The sequence below is a fragment of the Gnatocerus cornutus genome, chromosome 6 (assembly GCF_029298725.1).
Source record: "Gnatocerus cornutus isolate USDA-ARS CGAHR chromosome 6, icGnaCorn1.1, whole genome shotgun sequence".
NCBI classification, from domain to species: Eukaryota; Metazoa; Arthropoda; class Insecta; order Coleoptera; family Tenebrionidae; genus Gnatocerus; species Gnatocerus cornutus.
Genome location: NC_142238.1, coordinates 17,351,237 through 17,366,712, shown reverse-complemented (window position 1 = coordinate 17,366,712; position 15,476 = coordinate 17,351,237). Strand labels below are relative to the sequence as shown.

The 15,476-nt window shown below is 36.8% G+C and overlaps 6 protein-coding genes across 11 annotated transcripts in view; 4 read left to right on the top strand and 2 right to left on the bottom strand.

The window, feature by feature from the left end:
* The window catches only part of LOC148173524 (cubilin), a 35,570-nt gene extending 33,496 nt beyond the window's left edge, over positions 1–2,074 (top strand). For 3 of the 5 annotated variants that reach the window (XM_088040287.1, XM_088040285.1, XM_088040286.1), the window contains 3 exons: positions 262–391; positions 493–674; positions 1,745–2,074. In XM_088040287.1, coding sequence (XP_087896413.1) covers positions 262–391; positions 493–674; positions 1,745–1,977 — 545 coding nt within the window. In that variant the 3' untranslated portion in view covers positions 1,978–2,074. Of the gene's footprint in view, positions 1–261; positions 392–492; positions 690–1,494; positions 1,610–1,744 lie in introns of all 5 variants that reach the window. The other 2 variants (XM_088040288.1, XM_088040289.1) reach the window with 2 other exon arrangements.
* Positions 2,075–5,910: 3,836 nt separating this feature from the next.
* Positions 5,911–7,433, bottom strand: LOC148173523 (uncharacterized). The gene is made up of 6 exons (XM_088040291.1): positions 7,237–7,433; positions 6,970–7,088; positions 6,690–6,923; positions 6,505–6,640; positions 6,301–6,458; positions 5,911–6,253 (listed from the first exon to the last, which is right to left on the bottom strand). Exons 2-6 carry the CDS (start codon positions 7,084–7,086, stop codon positions 6,020–6,022), a joined length of 879 nt encoding a protein of 292 aa, XP_087896417.1. The 5' UTR covers positions 7,087–7,088; positions 7,237–7,433; the 3' UTR covers positions 5,911–6,019.
* Positions 7,434–8,869: 1,436 nt separating this feature from the next.
* LOC148173522 (small lysine-rich protein 1) lies at positions 8,870–9,404 on the bottom strand. Of its 2 annotated transcripts, none has more exons than XM_088040293.1 (2): positions 9,256–9,404; positions 8,870–9,211 (listed from the first exon to the last, which is right to left on the bottom strand). In XM_088040293.1, exon 2 carries the CDS (start codon positions 9,180–9,182, stop codon positions 8,937–8,939), a length of 246 nt encoding a protein of 81 aa, XP_087896419.1. In that variant the 5' UTR covers positions 9,183–9,211; positions 9,256–9,404; the 3' UTR covers positions 8,870–8,936. The 2 variants fall into 2 exon arrangements, with proteins under 2 accessions (XP_087896419.1, XP_087896418.1); XM_088040292.1 differs by having other exon boundaries at positions 8,870–9,197.
* A 66-nt stretch (positions 9,405–9,470) lies between these two features.
* LOC148173521 (heat shock 70 kDa protein cognate 2-like) lies at positions 9,471–12,584 on the top strand. Its single transcript, XM_088040290.1, has 4 exons — positions 9,471–9,730; positions 10,672–11,823; positions 11,865–12,194; positions 12,240–12,584. The coding sequence occupies exons 1-4, from the start codon at positions 9,557–9,559 to the stop codon at positions 12,495–12,497; spliced, it is 1,914 nt and encodes a 637-aa protein (XP_087896416.1). The 5' UTR covers positions 9,471–9,556; the 3' UTR covers positions 12,498–12,584.
* Positions 12,585–12,985: 401 nt separating this feature from the next.
* On the top strand, positions 12,986–14,463 carry LOC148173520 (uncharacterized). The gene is made up of 8 exons (XM_088039643.1): positions 12,986–13,150; positions 13,198–13,328; positions 13,371–13,494; positions 13,538–13,735; positions 13,785–13,955; positions 14,001–14,138; positions 14,196–14,359; positions 14,406–14,463. The coding sequence occupies exons 1-8, from the start codon at positions 12,986–12,988 to the stop codon at positions 14,446–14,448; spliced, it is 1,134 nt and encodes a 377-aa protein (XP_087895769.1). The 3' UTR covers positions 14,449–14,463.
* Positions 14,464–14,589: 126 nt separating this feature from the next.
* LOC148173519 (uncharacterized) lies at positions 14,590–15,470 on the top strand. The gene is made up of 3 exons (XM_088039892.1): positions 14,590–14,634; positions 14,680–14,877; positions 14,925–15,470. Exons 1-3 carry the CDS (start codon positions 14,590–14,592, stop codon positions 15,468–15,470), a joined length of 789 nt encoding a protein of 262 aa, XP_087896018.1.
* Positions 15,471–15,476: the final 6 nt, after the last annotated feature.

The following is a 15,476-nucleotide window of genomic DNA, read 5'->3' as shown; positions in this document are numbered from 1 at the left end:
GAAGTTTGTTAAATTACGAGAGCTACGTTTGACGTTATTAGTTGCCGTCTTTACTAGTTCAAACAGTAATCTCAAGTGTTCAACTCCATAAAAGACCACTTAAAAGACAAGTTGGAGAAGTGTTGCGGGGTTCAACCAAATAGACTTTGTACTTGATAACCTCTCTATTCGTGACGGAAGTGTGCTCTTCTCCCGTGCTGACGACGCTTTAAATCTAAATCCGAAAAATCTAAACTGTTGTTTACACGAAATCTTTTCTAGGTCGAGGATGTCCAGCCGCCGTTCTCCGACTTTGGACAGATTTATCAAGCGCCCCCGTTGAACTCTGCGGTGAAAAATTGCCAGCAGACAAATGGCAATACCTTTCCACATCTAATGCAGTTCGATTTAGGTAAACATCTTACTCTGAAAAGTTGGTGCGAAACTTTTTAACAAAATCCCTTCGATTTGATTTTCTCTTGTTACAAGTTTTGAGTAATTTTTCTTTTGTAGTTTTGTAACGGCGGACAAGGCTATTGGAGCACAGGGTTTTAAGGTTGTCTGGACGGAGGTTCAAGAAGGTCCTAGCTGTGAAGAGTTTCAGTGTAAGAAGAATGATTTCTGCATTCCTGACAAGTTGAGATGCAACATGGTCAACAACTGTGGAGCCGATGATAATTCTGACGAAGCCGACTGTGAGTGACGCAATGGTTACTATAATAATATGGTATCTTATTCCAAATTTGCATTATAAGCAAAATCAGTTTTTCAGTAAAATCTATCCTATTATACTGCCTAGTAACACACCTATTCGTTTCTTTGTAGTTGGAGTCTTTAGTCATTTTGAATAGGTTTATTGCTGAGGGGTGATAGTGCATGGTACATTTTACGTTGACAAATCAAAGTTTTGTTGTAGGGAATTCATTTCCTGATTATTGTGTTGCTGTAAAATACTTATCACCAACAATACTTGTGCTTTCAGTATTGTAACTAGGTATTATCCTCGTCAGAATTTTCAAAAACTTTGATTTTTACAAGCTTCTTCTTTTCAATGCCTAGTTACCGCACTGGCTGCTTCCAAATATGTGTCAAAATTTTTCATGTAAGAGTAGAACTGATATCGTTGAAATATTTAAAAATATATCAGTGTTAATAATTAGTTGCACATAACGCAGATTATCGCACTTTAATTTATGAGGCTTTTTATGAGCAACTAATATATCACTATAAAGACACGTGCCATAGTTTTGCGTAGTAAAAATTCTGCTATATTATCTTCAACTATGTATAAAGCTTTAATAAACCAAGAAAAATATTGAGACGATTATTGATGGTGTGAAAATGGGGATGAGTCGCGCCGGTGAATTTTTTCTAAATTTAGGCCGAAATTTCACAAAAAAATTCCGAAATTAGTTTATAGCAGATGAGATATGTTGAAAGAAGTGTGAAATTGTGGCTCGTGTTTGGATGTCTGTTGATCTGTGAGCGAGTGGTGGCAGGTCGGTCTTTGTGCAGGTGAATCTCTAGCCTCGCGTCCGCTAAGCCTCCTGCCACCACTGTTCTTGGCGACGCTGCCGATGCTGTGGCTGGCGTGATGCCCTCCCGAACAGCATGCTTCTCTCACGCTCACGTGAGTTTCTATTACTCTACTATTCCGCTGGCTCATCTCACCCCATTTCGCTGCATGTCTTCACTCATCATCGTTCAGCGTAGCCTTATCACCGCCTCCCAGTCGGCCATGCTGTGACAACTTGTTTGTGCTCAGGCCTGGTGGAGGCGCCCCAGGAGGATCATACGGTGCTATACGTGTGCGCCATCGCCGCCATCCTCTTCGTATTGGTGCTGTTGTGCGTGCTATGTCACCGGAAGCGACGGCGGCGTCGACGTGGTATTCACCGCCCCCTGCAACTGCCCGTCCCGTCGGGTTCGTCCAGACGGCCTCCACAACACGTGTGCGAGGAATTGGGCGAGCGCTACGCCAGCGTGGACAGTGTCTGATGGTGGCTTCAACTCCCAAGGGACCCGCAATCCCTCCTCGTACGGTTACTGCCGCCGCCAGCAATACGCTCACTTTACAGGGTCACTCGGACGCGTCGTCTACGTTTTATCTAGTTACATTTACCGAACTTACTCAAATTGGCCTACCGTGTTACCGTTTGTTACATTCATAAATGTTGTTCAGAGGCGGCCTCGGCGAACGCGGGGCCCAATCATGTTTTGTATATGATTACTGCCTGCTCTGCGACAGCATTGCCAACATCATGATGACAAAATCACAGGCGGTGGTATCGAACATGAATCAGTACATATCGACTCGATTTTCAGTTACTCTCTTCAAACAACGTCAACAGAACACTGTCCAGCTTGAGAATTTTGACAATAACTTGTTTATATTCGATTTTTCTTTTCTTTACTTACAAAAACACCCTTTAACTGATTTACTTCCAATATTAATTAGACTGATTTAAATGATGTTAAAATCCATGAAATTTTACATTCAGACTATTTCTTCATTGTTTTCTTTTTATCAAGGAGGAGTAGTAGTATTTAAAACATTTAGTTTTTGATATTGGTACTAGGAGCCATCATGCCTCTACGAAAACATAAAGACAATAACTCCCAGTTTTTTTGCAAACACTGAATGTTTGTCGATGCTGTAGGCAGGGCCGGCTTCAGTTGTTGGTTGGACAATCACTAGCTCAGTATTGCTGACGGCTGGCCGGCAAACCGAAAGGCCTCGGCAACCTGTGGAGTCAATAAACTGTGAAGAGAACAACATTCACCCATCCCCGAAGATATTTTTTAACAATGTCGATAATCCAATATTTAAACAATAATAGTAATAAAGAAATCACGTGGTTTAATAACATATATATAAATGTTAGTGCGATGTATACGCAAGACGTAGTTAAAATGAGTTATTGTTTGTGAACTACGTGAGGACGGAAGTTGGTGCTGAGGAATCCAAGCTAAACCTAGAGACTTAATTTAATCGAGAAAAACGCAAAATCATCTATTTTGTACGTCGATAGGTTTTACGTTGATCACAAGTTCGAATATTTATATAATATACATTTGCAATAATAGATAGGAGTTTTGCACTAATTCGCACAAACAGAGCTATTGAACTATCGACGTTCAAATTGTTATACAAGAAATAAAGAAGAAACCGGTGCTCTAGATTTTATTTTTACAACGAATATCCATCTTCCTGGCGCGTAGATCTACAAGATTGTAGCGAAGAGAATCCAGTGAGTGTGTCTGCGACATCTACTGCCGTGTTAGATCACTATTTGCTTTAATCTCGGGGACTTACCCGGATCCATAATTGTTCACATGTTGTTATTTATAATACAGAGACTGACTTTGTGTCAACACCGTGTCCCAGACACTCGTGCAATTAGTTATTATTATAATCTAATACATATTACTGACGAAATGTACGCACTTTATTTCATGATGTCTTTCGGAAACAATACTTTGATGTAGCTATATTGTATTCATATGTATTCAGAATATGCTCAGTTAAATTGAGTCTGACTCGTTTTTTCCATTCTATTCCATTTTGGGGGGGTCCAAAAGGACTCTAATAATACGTTTGTTTTGTAAAGTATGTAATTCTATTGGCGTTATTGCGTTATTTGTCATTTCTTATTATTGGGCTTCCTACAGACTTGACAAGTCTTGTTCGTATCCAGTCTTACCATTAGTGCAAGCTGCTGCACATAGATCGTCATCTAAGACACTACAACGATTGGAAGTCATTGGTGATTTAACTGAGTATACACTACTTGCGAAACATTTTGGTGAACCCTTAAGTGTCCGTGATTTGTTAACATGTAATCACATCACACCAATCATAGTTTGTAAGTCTCAAAAAAGTTTAACTATTTTTGTAGGTACCAAAATGTTTCCAGTTATTCAGTGTAAAAAAGTATAACATTTTCATTGTGTTTGATTGGCATTGCAGAAAACGTTGTACTAAAAACTAGTTAAATATAGTCGTCTGAGCTGACGTAAAACATGATTGTAAAAATATATGTAAAATAAATAAAATCGCTAGAAAGAACACAGTGATTGTTAACATTCAAATTCTACACTATTCATTTCATTCCGATTTGGTAAGGTTACTTTTGACTGTAAATTGTAAGACAAGCAGAACACCAAGTAGAAGTGCTGATGAGTTTCTTCAAATTGTCTTCCCAAACGATCATTGTGTTTTTTCGCAAATAAATAATCTGTATTTTAGGATAGCTTAACGAATTATCCTAATACTGCAACGTTGTCCGTTTGCCTTATTTTTTAAATCGGAGTCTTGACGAGCTGAAGCCCTGAAATCGAGACAGGCGCCCGCTTTCCCAGAGGGCACTCGTCGAAATGGAAACCAAACACTCCGACGTGACGAAATTTTTTTATTTATTTGTGACGTGCCAACAAAAACGTGTTACATTTCTCAAAGTTTCAGTTTTTTCACTCATTTTATTCAAAAGATGCCAAATTCGATCTTCCAAAAAACACTTTTTAGACTGAGGTAAAAATGATTGTGTTCTTTGACAAGTTAAATTTCACTTTCCTCGGCGTTAGGGTGCTTGGTCCTAAACCCGCGCAGCTCGTTGGGATCGTCCTTCTGTAAAGAAAGTAGTGGGTTTGGTTGGTTGCAGTAGCGTATGCACTCAGTCAAAGTAGGCCTCGGCCAACACATTGTTACTTAGGATAAATCATTATTTTTAAATATTATCCACTCGCGATAGATATTAAATATTGTATGTATGTATTCATACATATGCAGTTGCCAAGTGACGGTGTTAGGTAATTTAGTCACTGTCATTTACATATAATCACTCACAGCCAACTGTCAAACAAGTCTCTATTTGCCTTAATTGCAATGGGCAAGGGTCTTTGGACTTCTTTCCCATATTTGAAGTTATATTGTGTTAACGAAGAGGTAATCTTTGGCAGTTGACCCAACTGAGCACTGCGCGGCTTCCATACTACCCACACCTGCAACTGCGTACGCGCACTTTGTTATAACGAGTTGTAGAGACTAGAAAACCATCGTGGACATGGGTTGGTCTTCAACAGTTGAAACGTTCCGTAATTTTTCATGCAACATCCAAAAAGAAGTTGATTCGTGTTGGCGATGGTCGATAAGACACTGATTAAATAATAGTTTTCGGATCAGGAGAGTGATTGTTGATTTTTGTTTATTTTTTAAAACCACATGATCCGGAAATTGTTGATTGGTCAGAACGACAAATACACATGATTGTATTTCGAATTCTCATCTCCATCAATATGTTATTTGTTAAATTAAAAAAAGCTGTTAAGTACTGTTAAGTATAAGGATAAGAGGAAGTCGCATTTTCTGTAACATAATGTATCAAAATGCTCACAGCGACTAGGCTCGACTAAATAAAGAGTATTCCACTGTAAACCTACTCCTTTTTTCACACTGGACATTTTAGGGTTTAGTTAGTCGGTGTGGTCCTTTGCTGGAAGCGAGTTTTCGAGCAGGGAACTGACTTTAATTTTGTTTTATACAGAACTTGAGTTCTACGCAATATCTCGTTGATCTAATTAAAACAGAAAATATGTTACAAAGTGTTTCATCTACTCTTCTACCTACACACACGTAACACCTCCTTTACTACTCTTAATTAAATACATTTCACTCAACAAACTATAGAATCAAAAAAACTCAAGAGATTTAAAGGATCTTCGTAAATCGTAAAAAATTTTGGAACTTCTTTTTATCAGCTTTTTTGAGTTCTTAGAATTAATAATAATGTTATTACAAAGTTTACTGTGTCCACAAACAGCGCCAAATTTTAATTAAACTGTTTTTGCCAAATCCCTTTGATTCCAGACGTTTGCAATAAAACTGTTGACCATACACATCTTCTACTGGTATTTATAAAACTGATGCAACTAGTATTGACTCAATTTTATTTCTCTACGTATAAAAGTTAGAACAATTCAGCACATTCCAACTCTATAAAATACAAATCAAAATGCAATCAAGCAAAACATTCAGAATGCCTTAAAGATCCACTCTAGCAATGTGCCCATCGCCGCCCCCAACATAAATCTGCCCATTTTCTCCAGCCACCGCCACATTAACAACAAAACCGATATCCACAGACCCATCTGCTTTCAAAGCGTCGTTTTCGATTTTCCACGTTTTGAAAAGTTTCTCCCAGCCAGCGGTACAGAGAATCCAATTACCACCAACTTGGGTGGCGGCAGCTCCATTAATAATCATTTCATGTGCTCCCTAAAAAGTGATGAAGTGACTGACCGAGGAGTTATTTTTAAACTCACAGTAATTTTCGACGTTTCCTTTAAGTGTTGGTTTGGGCCGATCACGTGCAAAATAACGTCTTTTCCTTCTCTGCTCATGAAGACGGCTTTGTTGTCAAAAAGAAGCAGAGGACCTCTTCCCATGATAGTGTCTTTGATTCCGAATTGGGGCTTTTCTCCTGGAATTAATTGTATAAGCGAGGGGAGAGTAAGGAGGTGTTTTACCGGATATTTGCAAATCGGTGACGATGACGTCGTTGTCTTTAGAAGCGAAAACGAGGTTATTTTGGATCGCTAGGTCTTTAACAGGAATTGCAACATTGATAGAGGCGTAAAAAACCTCGTTTTTATACATTCTCAACTAGAAAAAAAAAGCAGTTTTGCGAAGGAACAAAACACGTCTAACTTACATTGCCTTGATCATCACCAGCGTACAAAACGCCGTTGTCATACTTCACCTTCCAGAATTCCACATCAGCGTCTTTAACCAACTCTTTTTTCTCCTTCAACGTGTCGAGATTCCAAGCCTTCACGGTTCCATCGTTAGAACAAGAGTATAAAGTATCATCACTTGCAGTTATCGAAAAGACAGAGCATGGATGCGCTTGGATTTCTTGAAGGAATTTCAAGTCAAGAGCCCACACCTTAAAATTCATGTTATTGTGAACATTAAAAAAAAATTCTTGTTACTTTGATTTTTCCATCATCAGCGGCACTGTAAAGTTTCCCTTTGTGGAAAATAATTTGATTGACATCAAACTCATGTTTATCGCCATCATCGGCTCTGCAAGCAACGTGAAGAGGCATATCTACAAATTTAATTGCAGTTAATACAAGTAACTTAGATTGGAAAAGGAAGAGAGCACGTTTCCACAAATTGGTGTGGAATATTCTAGAATCTATTCGCTCGTAAAAAATGAGAAGCTCACTTAAGATTCTTCCAAGATTGGAACTTACCTGCTTCTGGGGGTGTTGTAGACTAAACTTTGAGGAGTAAACACACTATGTTGAGAAAATGTGTGGAAGACCTTAAACTTCAATAAACGTGAACTCTGGTATTATATAGACTGTGCTTAGTTATTTTTAACGAAGTTCTAGTCCCCTACCGTACACTGTGTCTCAAGCAAGAATTTCTTGCTATAGGTTGGAAATGCTATTTTGAACGTGTGCGAATACAAATAAAACGATAAGTTAAAGGTGCAAAGTAAGTTAATTTTGAAAAAAATGTGTAAATATTTTTTTAAGTTAAATTTGACTGTTTTATTTTCACTCAGAATGTTTGCAGTTTTTCTATGTATAAATAGATAGTTAAATGAAGAATGATCCAAAATTAGCAGCTTGCGTCTAATTTATAATTATTTTATTCTAAAGGCGGTTTGCCACAATCACATTTTTTCTCAAATTTTTACAAATAAAAATTTAAGAATTTTTCTGTCAAATTGACGTTTAAGATTTGTTACAAAATTAATTAATGTTTGTTAAAATCTCTAAAATCGGCGGTTTGGGGGTTTATTCTTTTCACTTAGCGCATTGTTACTGCGCAGAATTGTGAAATTATTTGTGAATTTTGTTTTAATTTTTTTTTGCAAAAATATATTTTTTTTAATTTCAAATTTTTATTTCCAAAATTCGTGTCAAACCGCCTTTATATCGCAAATTTGAACACCGATTTTTAAAAATTTGTAAAACTTTTCCCAACAATTCAAAAAAGTATATTCTCAATAGAGTAATTTTTAAAAGTATACAGTATGTCCCCGGATTGAGTTCACAAGAGGAAAAAAAAACGTTATTTTTCATTTTACAAAAAAATGACATAAATATGAAAATGAAATAAATCTTTAATTAAAACTTTAATATTATGAAGCTGTGTTCTTAAAATCTAAAAAAACAAAAAATGACGAAGAACTTTTTTATTTTTAATTTTGCAAAAAATGTCAAAGGAATGAAATTTGTTCCGCAACTCAAACCAATTTCCACTATTTGATTGACTCATTACCTGTTTTAGCTCATAGTTCTAACTCAATTCTAACTCGTAATTCTAAGACTCTTTCGAATTTTCTCAATTATTGTTAAGGATGCAATTGCATTTTTTTCCAATTTATTAATACTTACGCATTATTAAGTAAATTTTTCTTTACATCCTGCTATTATTTAAATACGATTACAAAATTTAATAAAAAAATAATGAAAAAATTAATTTTAAGAGTACAAACCAATAATTTTAAAATTTGAATTGCAGATTTATCTGTTTTGAAATAAGCAAAAAATGTTATACCTTTGTCATTTTTTTGTAAAATGGAAAATAAACTTTTTTTCCCTCTTGTGAACTCAATCCGGGGACATACTGTATAAATAAACTTTTGACCACGACCTGCTGTATACTTGCAGGTCGTGCTTTTGACATAGAATTACTGTAATTACATAATATATATACTTTTTGATTTTATAAACTTTAAGAGATTTGACTACGTAGGCAACTTTATATTCAAAGCAGAGCTCTGCGGTTAAATTATACTTTTATTATGAGTTCCACAAATTATATGCAGCAAAGTAAATCTACTTCTAATTAATAAAAAATTCAAAAGCCAAATTAAGAATTTTCTTATTTTATTCGCACTCTAAGTACAAGTCTTTCTAAAGTATCATTGACACACCTATTATTTCTTTCCTTTCTTCTTTTTCTTCTGGGCATCAGGCCAAGGAAATCCTCTTGATTTCAATAAATCCTGAACGTTGTGACATGTCGTGTATGCATTTTCCATGGCTGCTTCGGTAAAAATATCCACAGTGCATCTAGAACTTTTGGCTCTTCCGCCTTTCCGACCTCCTTTCTTGGCTTTCACTGCCTTCTTTTTATCACCATTTTTTGCTTTGCCTTTCTTTTTCTTACCCTTGCCACCCATCGAGTGAATAAGTTACTGAAAGCACAAAACTACGAAATTATCGATTAAATAAAACAGAAGGAACCAAGACAACCCAAAATGGTTATATCCTCTTTGAATCCCCTCAAGTCCTCGAAAGCATTCTATTACTCTTAAACTAAATAAACAAATGTTATTTTTACACCTCTAATTCCATTTGACACGCGGAAAAACTTCCGATCAGCGCTTCGTTAATTCATTCTGTTATTATCTATCGCGACCCACTCTTAATTTTCCGACAGAAAATAAATTTCGTGCCAAAATTGCACCCGCCCTACTTTCAATCGCTTGAAATACACAGAATCGTGCTTCGGTGGGAGACAAACAGTTCGAGACTTGCAGTCACTTGTAGCAGCATGGGCAAAGTACCAGGAGTCGGTATCGACTTGGGCACCACTTATTCCTGCGTGGGTGTGTGGCAACATGGTAAAGTGGAAATCATCGCCAACGACCAAGGTAACAGAACTACCCCCAGCTATGTCGCCTTCACCGATACGGAAAGACTCATCGGAGATGCCGCCAAAAGCCAGGTAATTTTTCCTTGAATTGTGCTATTTTTAAAGAGATCGTGAATAATTTTTCTTGGGAACTCTGCCAAATTTTTGTTTTCAATGAATTGTGGTAAAAAAGTTCTAGAATCGGATTGAGTCATCGCACTGATAATTCCATGCTAGTTTAAGGCAAGGTATTGAGAAAGGTTATGGACCATATTTGGAAAATGTAATGCTTGGCGCGAGTTTTATGGCTAATTCTTTGACCAAATATGAAGAGCGGTACTTAGGCTTTAACATTCATGTTAATTCGGTGTTATGTAAGTGGACGGTGTTCCATAATGTAATGTAAACAACTTAAACGGTAAAAACAGATGTCGATCAGTGTTACTTTCAAAAATTTGTGGAGGCGTTCATATTTTAGTCATGATTAAATAGGAACTATAAAAATCGTACCCGTAATATAAACATCCTTTTTAAGTAATAAATAATTTTGTTCTGACAAAATGTGGCGTTATCGCTAAAATTATCGCAATTAGTGTCTCCTCTAAAGTAGTGCTAATTTGCGATAAGCTGATTAGATAATGTGGTAGGCGTTCAATGAAGCTATGCGAGAGTGTTTGCACTGCATTTTTTCGGATTACGCTAACTTAGCCAATCGCATGTTACCACTCTTAGATTTGGTATCATTTACACAAGCGCTCTAATAATGGGGCGTGATTTATCCAGGGCCATTTTTTGACCAAACTTTAATATTAAATAAATGTATCAAATTATTATTAAAGGAGCCAGAATAGCACAAATTTTCTTTCGTTGATTATGCCACTTTTCTTCCCATTTAATTATAATTCTCACCCACATAAATCTTGGCACCACTTCAAAACAATTTCATCAAAATCATAATCAAATCCACAAAACGGCGTGAAATTCCGAGACCCATTTTTCTATTTTTACAAATTAATATGTCCTAAAATTTCTAGGTGGCAATGAACCCAAAGAACACAGTTTTCGATGCCAAACGTTTAATCGGACGCAAATTCGATGACTCTAAAATCCAAGAAGACATAAAGCATTGGCCCTTCACTGTTATCAGTGATGGAGGCAAACCGAAGATTCAAGTCGAGTATAAGGGAGAGATTAAAAAATTTGCTCCAGAAGAAATCAGTTCCATGGTTCTTACAAAGATGAAAGAAATTGCTGAAACGTACTTAGGAGTCGCTGTAGCTGATGCTGTGATTACAGTTCCAGCGTACTTTAATGATTCGCAAAGACAGGCTACTAAAGATGCTGGGGCTATTGCAGGACTGAATGTCTTGAGAATAATCAATGAGCCTACTGCTGCTGCTTTGGCGTACGGATTGGATAAGAACCTTAAAGGAGAAAAAAACGTGTTGATTTTTGATCTCGGAGGAGGAACTTTTGATGTTTCTATCCTGGCAATAGATGAAGGCTCTTTGTTTCAAGTAAAATCAACAGCTGGAGATACTCATTTAGGTGGTGAAGACTTCGACCACAGAATGGTCACCCATTTCATCCAAGAATTTAAACGTAAACACCACAAAGACATGAGTGGTAACACCCGAGCTGTGCGACGTCTCAGAACTGCTTGCGAAAGAGCCAAACGTACGCTCTCTTCCAGTGCTGAAGCAAGCATTGAAATTGATGCTCTCCACGAAGGAATCGACTTCTACTCTAAAGTCAGTAGAGCTAGATTCGAGGAACTCTGTATGGACTTCTTCAGATCAACTCTTCAACCAGTGGAACGAGCTCTAAATGATGCTAAACTCGACAAGTCTGCTATTCACGACATTGTTCTCGTTGGGGGCTCAACTCGTATCCCCAAAATCCAGAAAATGCTCCAAGACTTCTTCAGCGGGAAACCTCTCAATCTTTCTATTAATCCCGACGAGGCTGTAGCTTACGGTGCCGCTGTCCAAGCTGCGATTTTAACAGGCGATACGAGTTCGCAAATTCAAGACGTTTTGTTGGTTGATGTCGCTCCGTTGTCTTTGGGCATTGAAACTGCAGGTGGTGTCATGACGAAGATTGTTGAGAGAAACTCAAGAATTCCATGCAAGCAGCAGCAGACGTTTACGACTTACTCTGATAACCAGAACGCTGTTACCATTCAGGTTTGTATACTAAAAGTGTTGTAGTTGTAATCGTCTTCTAGGTGTTTGAAGGTGAGCGCGCGATGACTAAAGACAACAATCTTCTGGGAACTTTCAACCTCACCGGAATCCCACCAGCACCTCGTGGAGTACCAAAAATCGAAGTCACTTTCGACTTAGACGCCAATGGTATTCTCAATGTGTCTGCTAAAGACATCAGTACTGGCAAATCTGAAAGAATTACCATCACCAACGACAAGGGCAGACTATCCAAAGCTGATATCGACAAGATGTTGTCCGACGCGGAAAAATATAAAGCGGAGGACGAGAAACAGAAGGATAAAATAACAGCACGGAATCAACTCGAAGGTTACATCTTCAGTGTAAAACAGGTAATTTTAAATTGATTGAAAACACGTCCTGATTTATCATTCCAGGCGGCTGAAGACGCTGCTGCTGATAAACTCACTGAAGATGATAAGAAGCTCATCAGAGAGAAGTGCACCGCTGCTTTGTCGTGGTTGGACGCCAATCAATTGGCTGAGAAGGAAGAGTTTGACGATAAATTGAAGGAGTTGCAGAAAGATTGTTCTCCGATTATGATGAAGTTGCACCAAGGAGGAGGAGGAGCACAAGGCGGAGGAGCACAAGCCGCGCCTGGTGCTAAAGGACCAACTGTTGAAGAAGTAGATTAACGTGGCGATTACTACTGTTGTTTGTCTTGCATTTAAACTAACTCAATTTTGCTTTTACAATAAAAATGCGGAAAAATTTGAAAAAAGTTTAATTAGTTTTATTTTAATTACACAGTGTGGACAGAAAAAAGTGCTTTTTCAAAGACAACACTTTATTTAAAGTTCTATTTTTTATTTTGTGTGAATCCACATATAAGTTCTTTAAACAACAATAATACTACGTAAAACGATTATGTTGTTGAGTTACACGCAAACTTGAGGTAAGTTTGTATCGTTTATTTATGCTTCATTGTATTCAAAAGTATAAAATGGGACAGAATGACATTGAAATGTGTCTACGTAAATTATTGCAATTGAGTTTGTCATAAACTATAAACTACCAAAAGTGTTTGCTTCGTAGATAACTCTTCTTTTGAAACCGAAGTAACCGAAAAATTCAGTGAAACTGTGACTACAACTAAAACTAAAAATACATTTCTAGATTGACAATGGTCATTATAAGTAAACCGCTCTTCTACAAGAAAGTAAGTCCCGATGTTTCATGTCAAGACATATTCCACAACTGGACCGAAAACTGTTATAAAGCAAATATCTATTATTTGCTAAAATATATTGTTCCTGGAGTCTTTACGTTTTATTTGTCGATTTATTTGGTAATTTTTCCAAACTGTAAGTTTAAAAAATTGACATCTACTTTTAGGTCAAACTTCTCATCGATTATAAAAAAATTGATAAAAAATACATGAAAAAGTACCTAAGAAATTATCTAGGATCACAACTCTATGGGTATACTTTTGGGAGTCTTATTTTAGCCACAGTGTGTTTCGCTAAGTAAACTACAAAATTTATTAATATTTCTTATAAAAAATTAAGTAAAATTTCAGGAAGAGTCCACTACTATGGTCTCGCATTTTTACCAGGTTTTATAGCGGGAACTTCTTTGATTTTCGAAAATAGAGACAACCAAGTAATGAACTCGTTACTTTGGATTAGTTTAGTAAGTAAACGAAAGTAAAAATCAGATTTTAACAGTGTTTTAGGTGGTTGAAGCAGCGTTTAAAAATGGATACTATTTTAAAATTATAAAATATTCACCCGTTAGAGAAACGTTGCTTTTCATGTTGAACAACTCTTTATTGATGTATTTACTAGTCAACAAAAAACAGAAACTTCCACCGAATATTTGGTTCTATGCCCCTAAGAAAACAAACAATTTTAAAGCGAAGAAAATATTGCTTGTATTTTAATAATGATTTTATTTATAGCGTTATTAATTGCGTGTTGAAGGAAAGTCTAAAATATTTTGGAATTGGTTACGGCATCAGCAACACTCGATCTGTTATCACTGCAATTTTAAACTTCCGGAAAAATTCGTTGCGTACTTTTCTCAAACACGTTTTTAATAAAAAAGGAGTTCAGTTTGGGATGGTATTTGGGACATATGTAGCTTTATATAACGTGAGTATTATTAGAGATAATTTGATGTTAAAATATCGCTTTTAGTGCTCGAAATATGTGCTTGAAAAATGTAACAGTAACGACACGAAAAATGCAGCAGTTGCCGGTTTAATTGCTGGAATGTCGTACCATATTCAACCAACAACCAGTATGCTGGCAATTGCGATGGTAACTTCTGTACAGGTAAAGCAAACCCTTTAAATTTAGAAATATGTCTTTAATCTCACTACAAATATTTAGATGTTGTGTCAAGAAGTCATCACCCTTCAAATATCTCGAAGAATTTCACTTCCAGTATTAATTTACATGTTTTGCAATGGAATTCTCTTTCATAATCGCGTTGCAGCATTAAGCACATGCCCTCAACAATACAACAATTTGACGAAAATAGGAACAAGTGGACTGTAAGTTACAAATAAAATCAACCCTTTTTAAAACGCAATTTTTAAGAATGAACAAAGTTTACAATACGGTAATAAGTAACTACTTTTGATCTGTAGAAGAAGAAATAAACAATTTATACATAATTAAACAGTTTTTCATTCCCATCAAGTAGCAAAAAAAACAAACTTTATTTACTTATCATCCACGAATTTTCGAATGTGTCATAGTTTCCCGGCTTCGAAAAAACTCAATGGAAACTGAAGAATATTTCGCTAAGCGATACGAAACCGCAACAGTAAGTTCTCATAACCACGTTAATCTCTTCAGTCTTAAATTCAAGGAAGCTGCTTCTAACATTGTCATAAATTTACGCTCCCCTCGGAAAAAAGACTTTTACCATTTAGTTCAACCGTACCAGCAAAAACCGTACGACGAACCTATTGATTTGACCCATCGCTCTGTTAAAGAAGAAGCAGAAGGAGGTCCAAAGTTCTTCAGACCAAGAGGACGGCGCCCGAAAATCTATGGCCACAATAACGTAGTTTTCCGCATAATAAAATTAAGTTTATACGTCGTTTCTTGTAGATTCCCGATCAGAACCAGCTTCAAGGTTTCTTTAAAGATGTCATAGAGTTGCAGGCTACTGAAACGAAACAGGCTGAGATTCTCAAAGCTGCAAAGTCGCTTTTTTCTAAGAGAACGAGGACTTTGTATCATTGGATGTACCCGAATACTCCCAAGCAACAGATAAAGATGGCTGTTGCTAATTCTTGGGAGAATTTAGGGATGCAAGAGAAGCAGTTTTACATTTCGCAAGTTCTAGTGAGGTTTGGATTCCCTCAGTGTAGTCTTATGGTGAATCCTCAGTTGGGTGGAATTAAAGAGCTGCCACCATTACCGGATACTATGGATGGGAATTACACAAGTGAGCTCCAAACTGCTATTTCGAGTATTTCGCACCCTGGAACGTCCGGTGAGACAAAGAGGCGTCAAGGAAGACCTCCCGGTAGCAAGAATAAGAAGAATAAAAACGAGTTGCTCACGTACAAACTTACTAAAGATTTCCAGGATGATCCCGAGTTGAGCAAAGAATTGGAGAAGTTTGCTATTTCTTTTGATTGTTTCAAATAGAGTTAA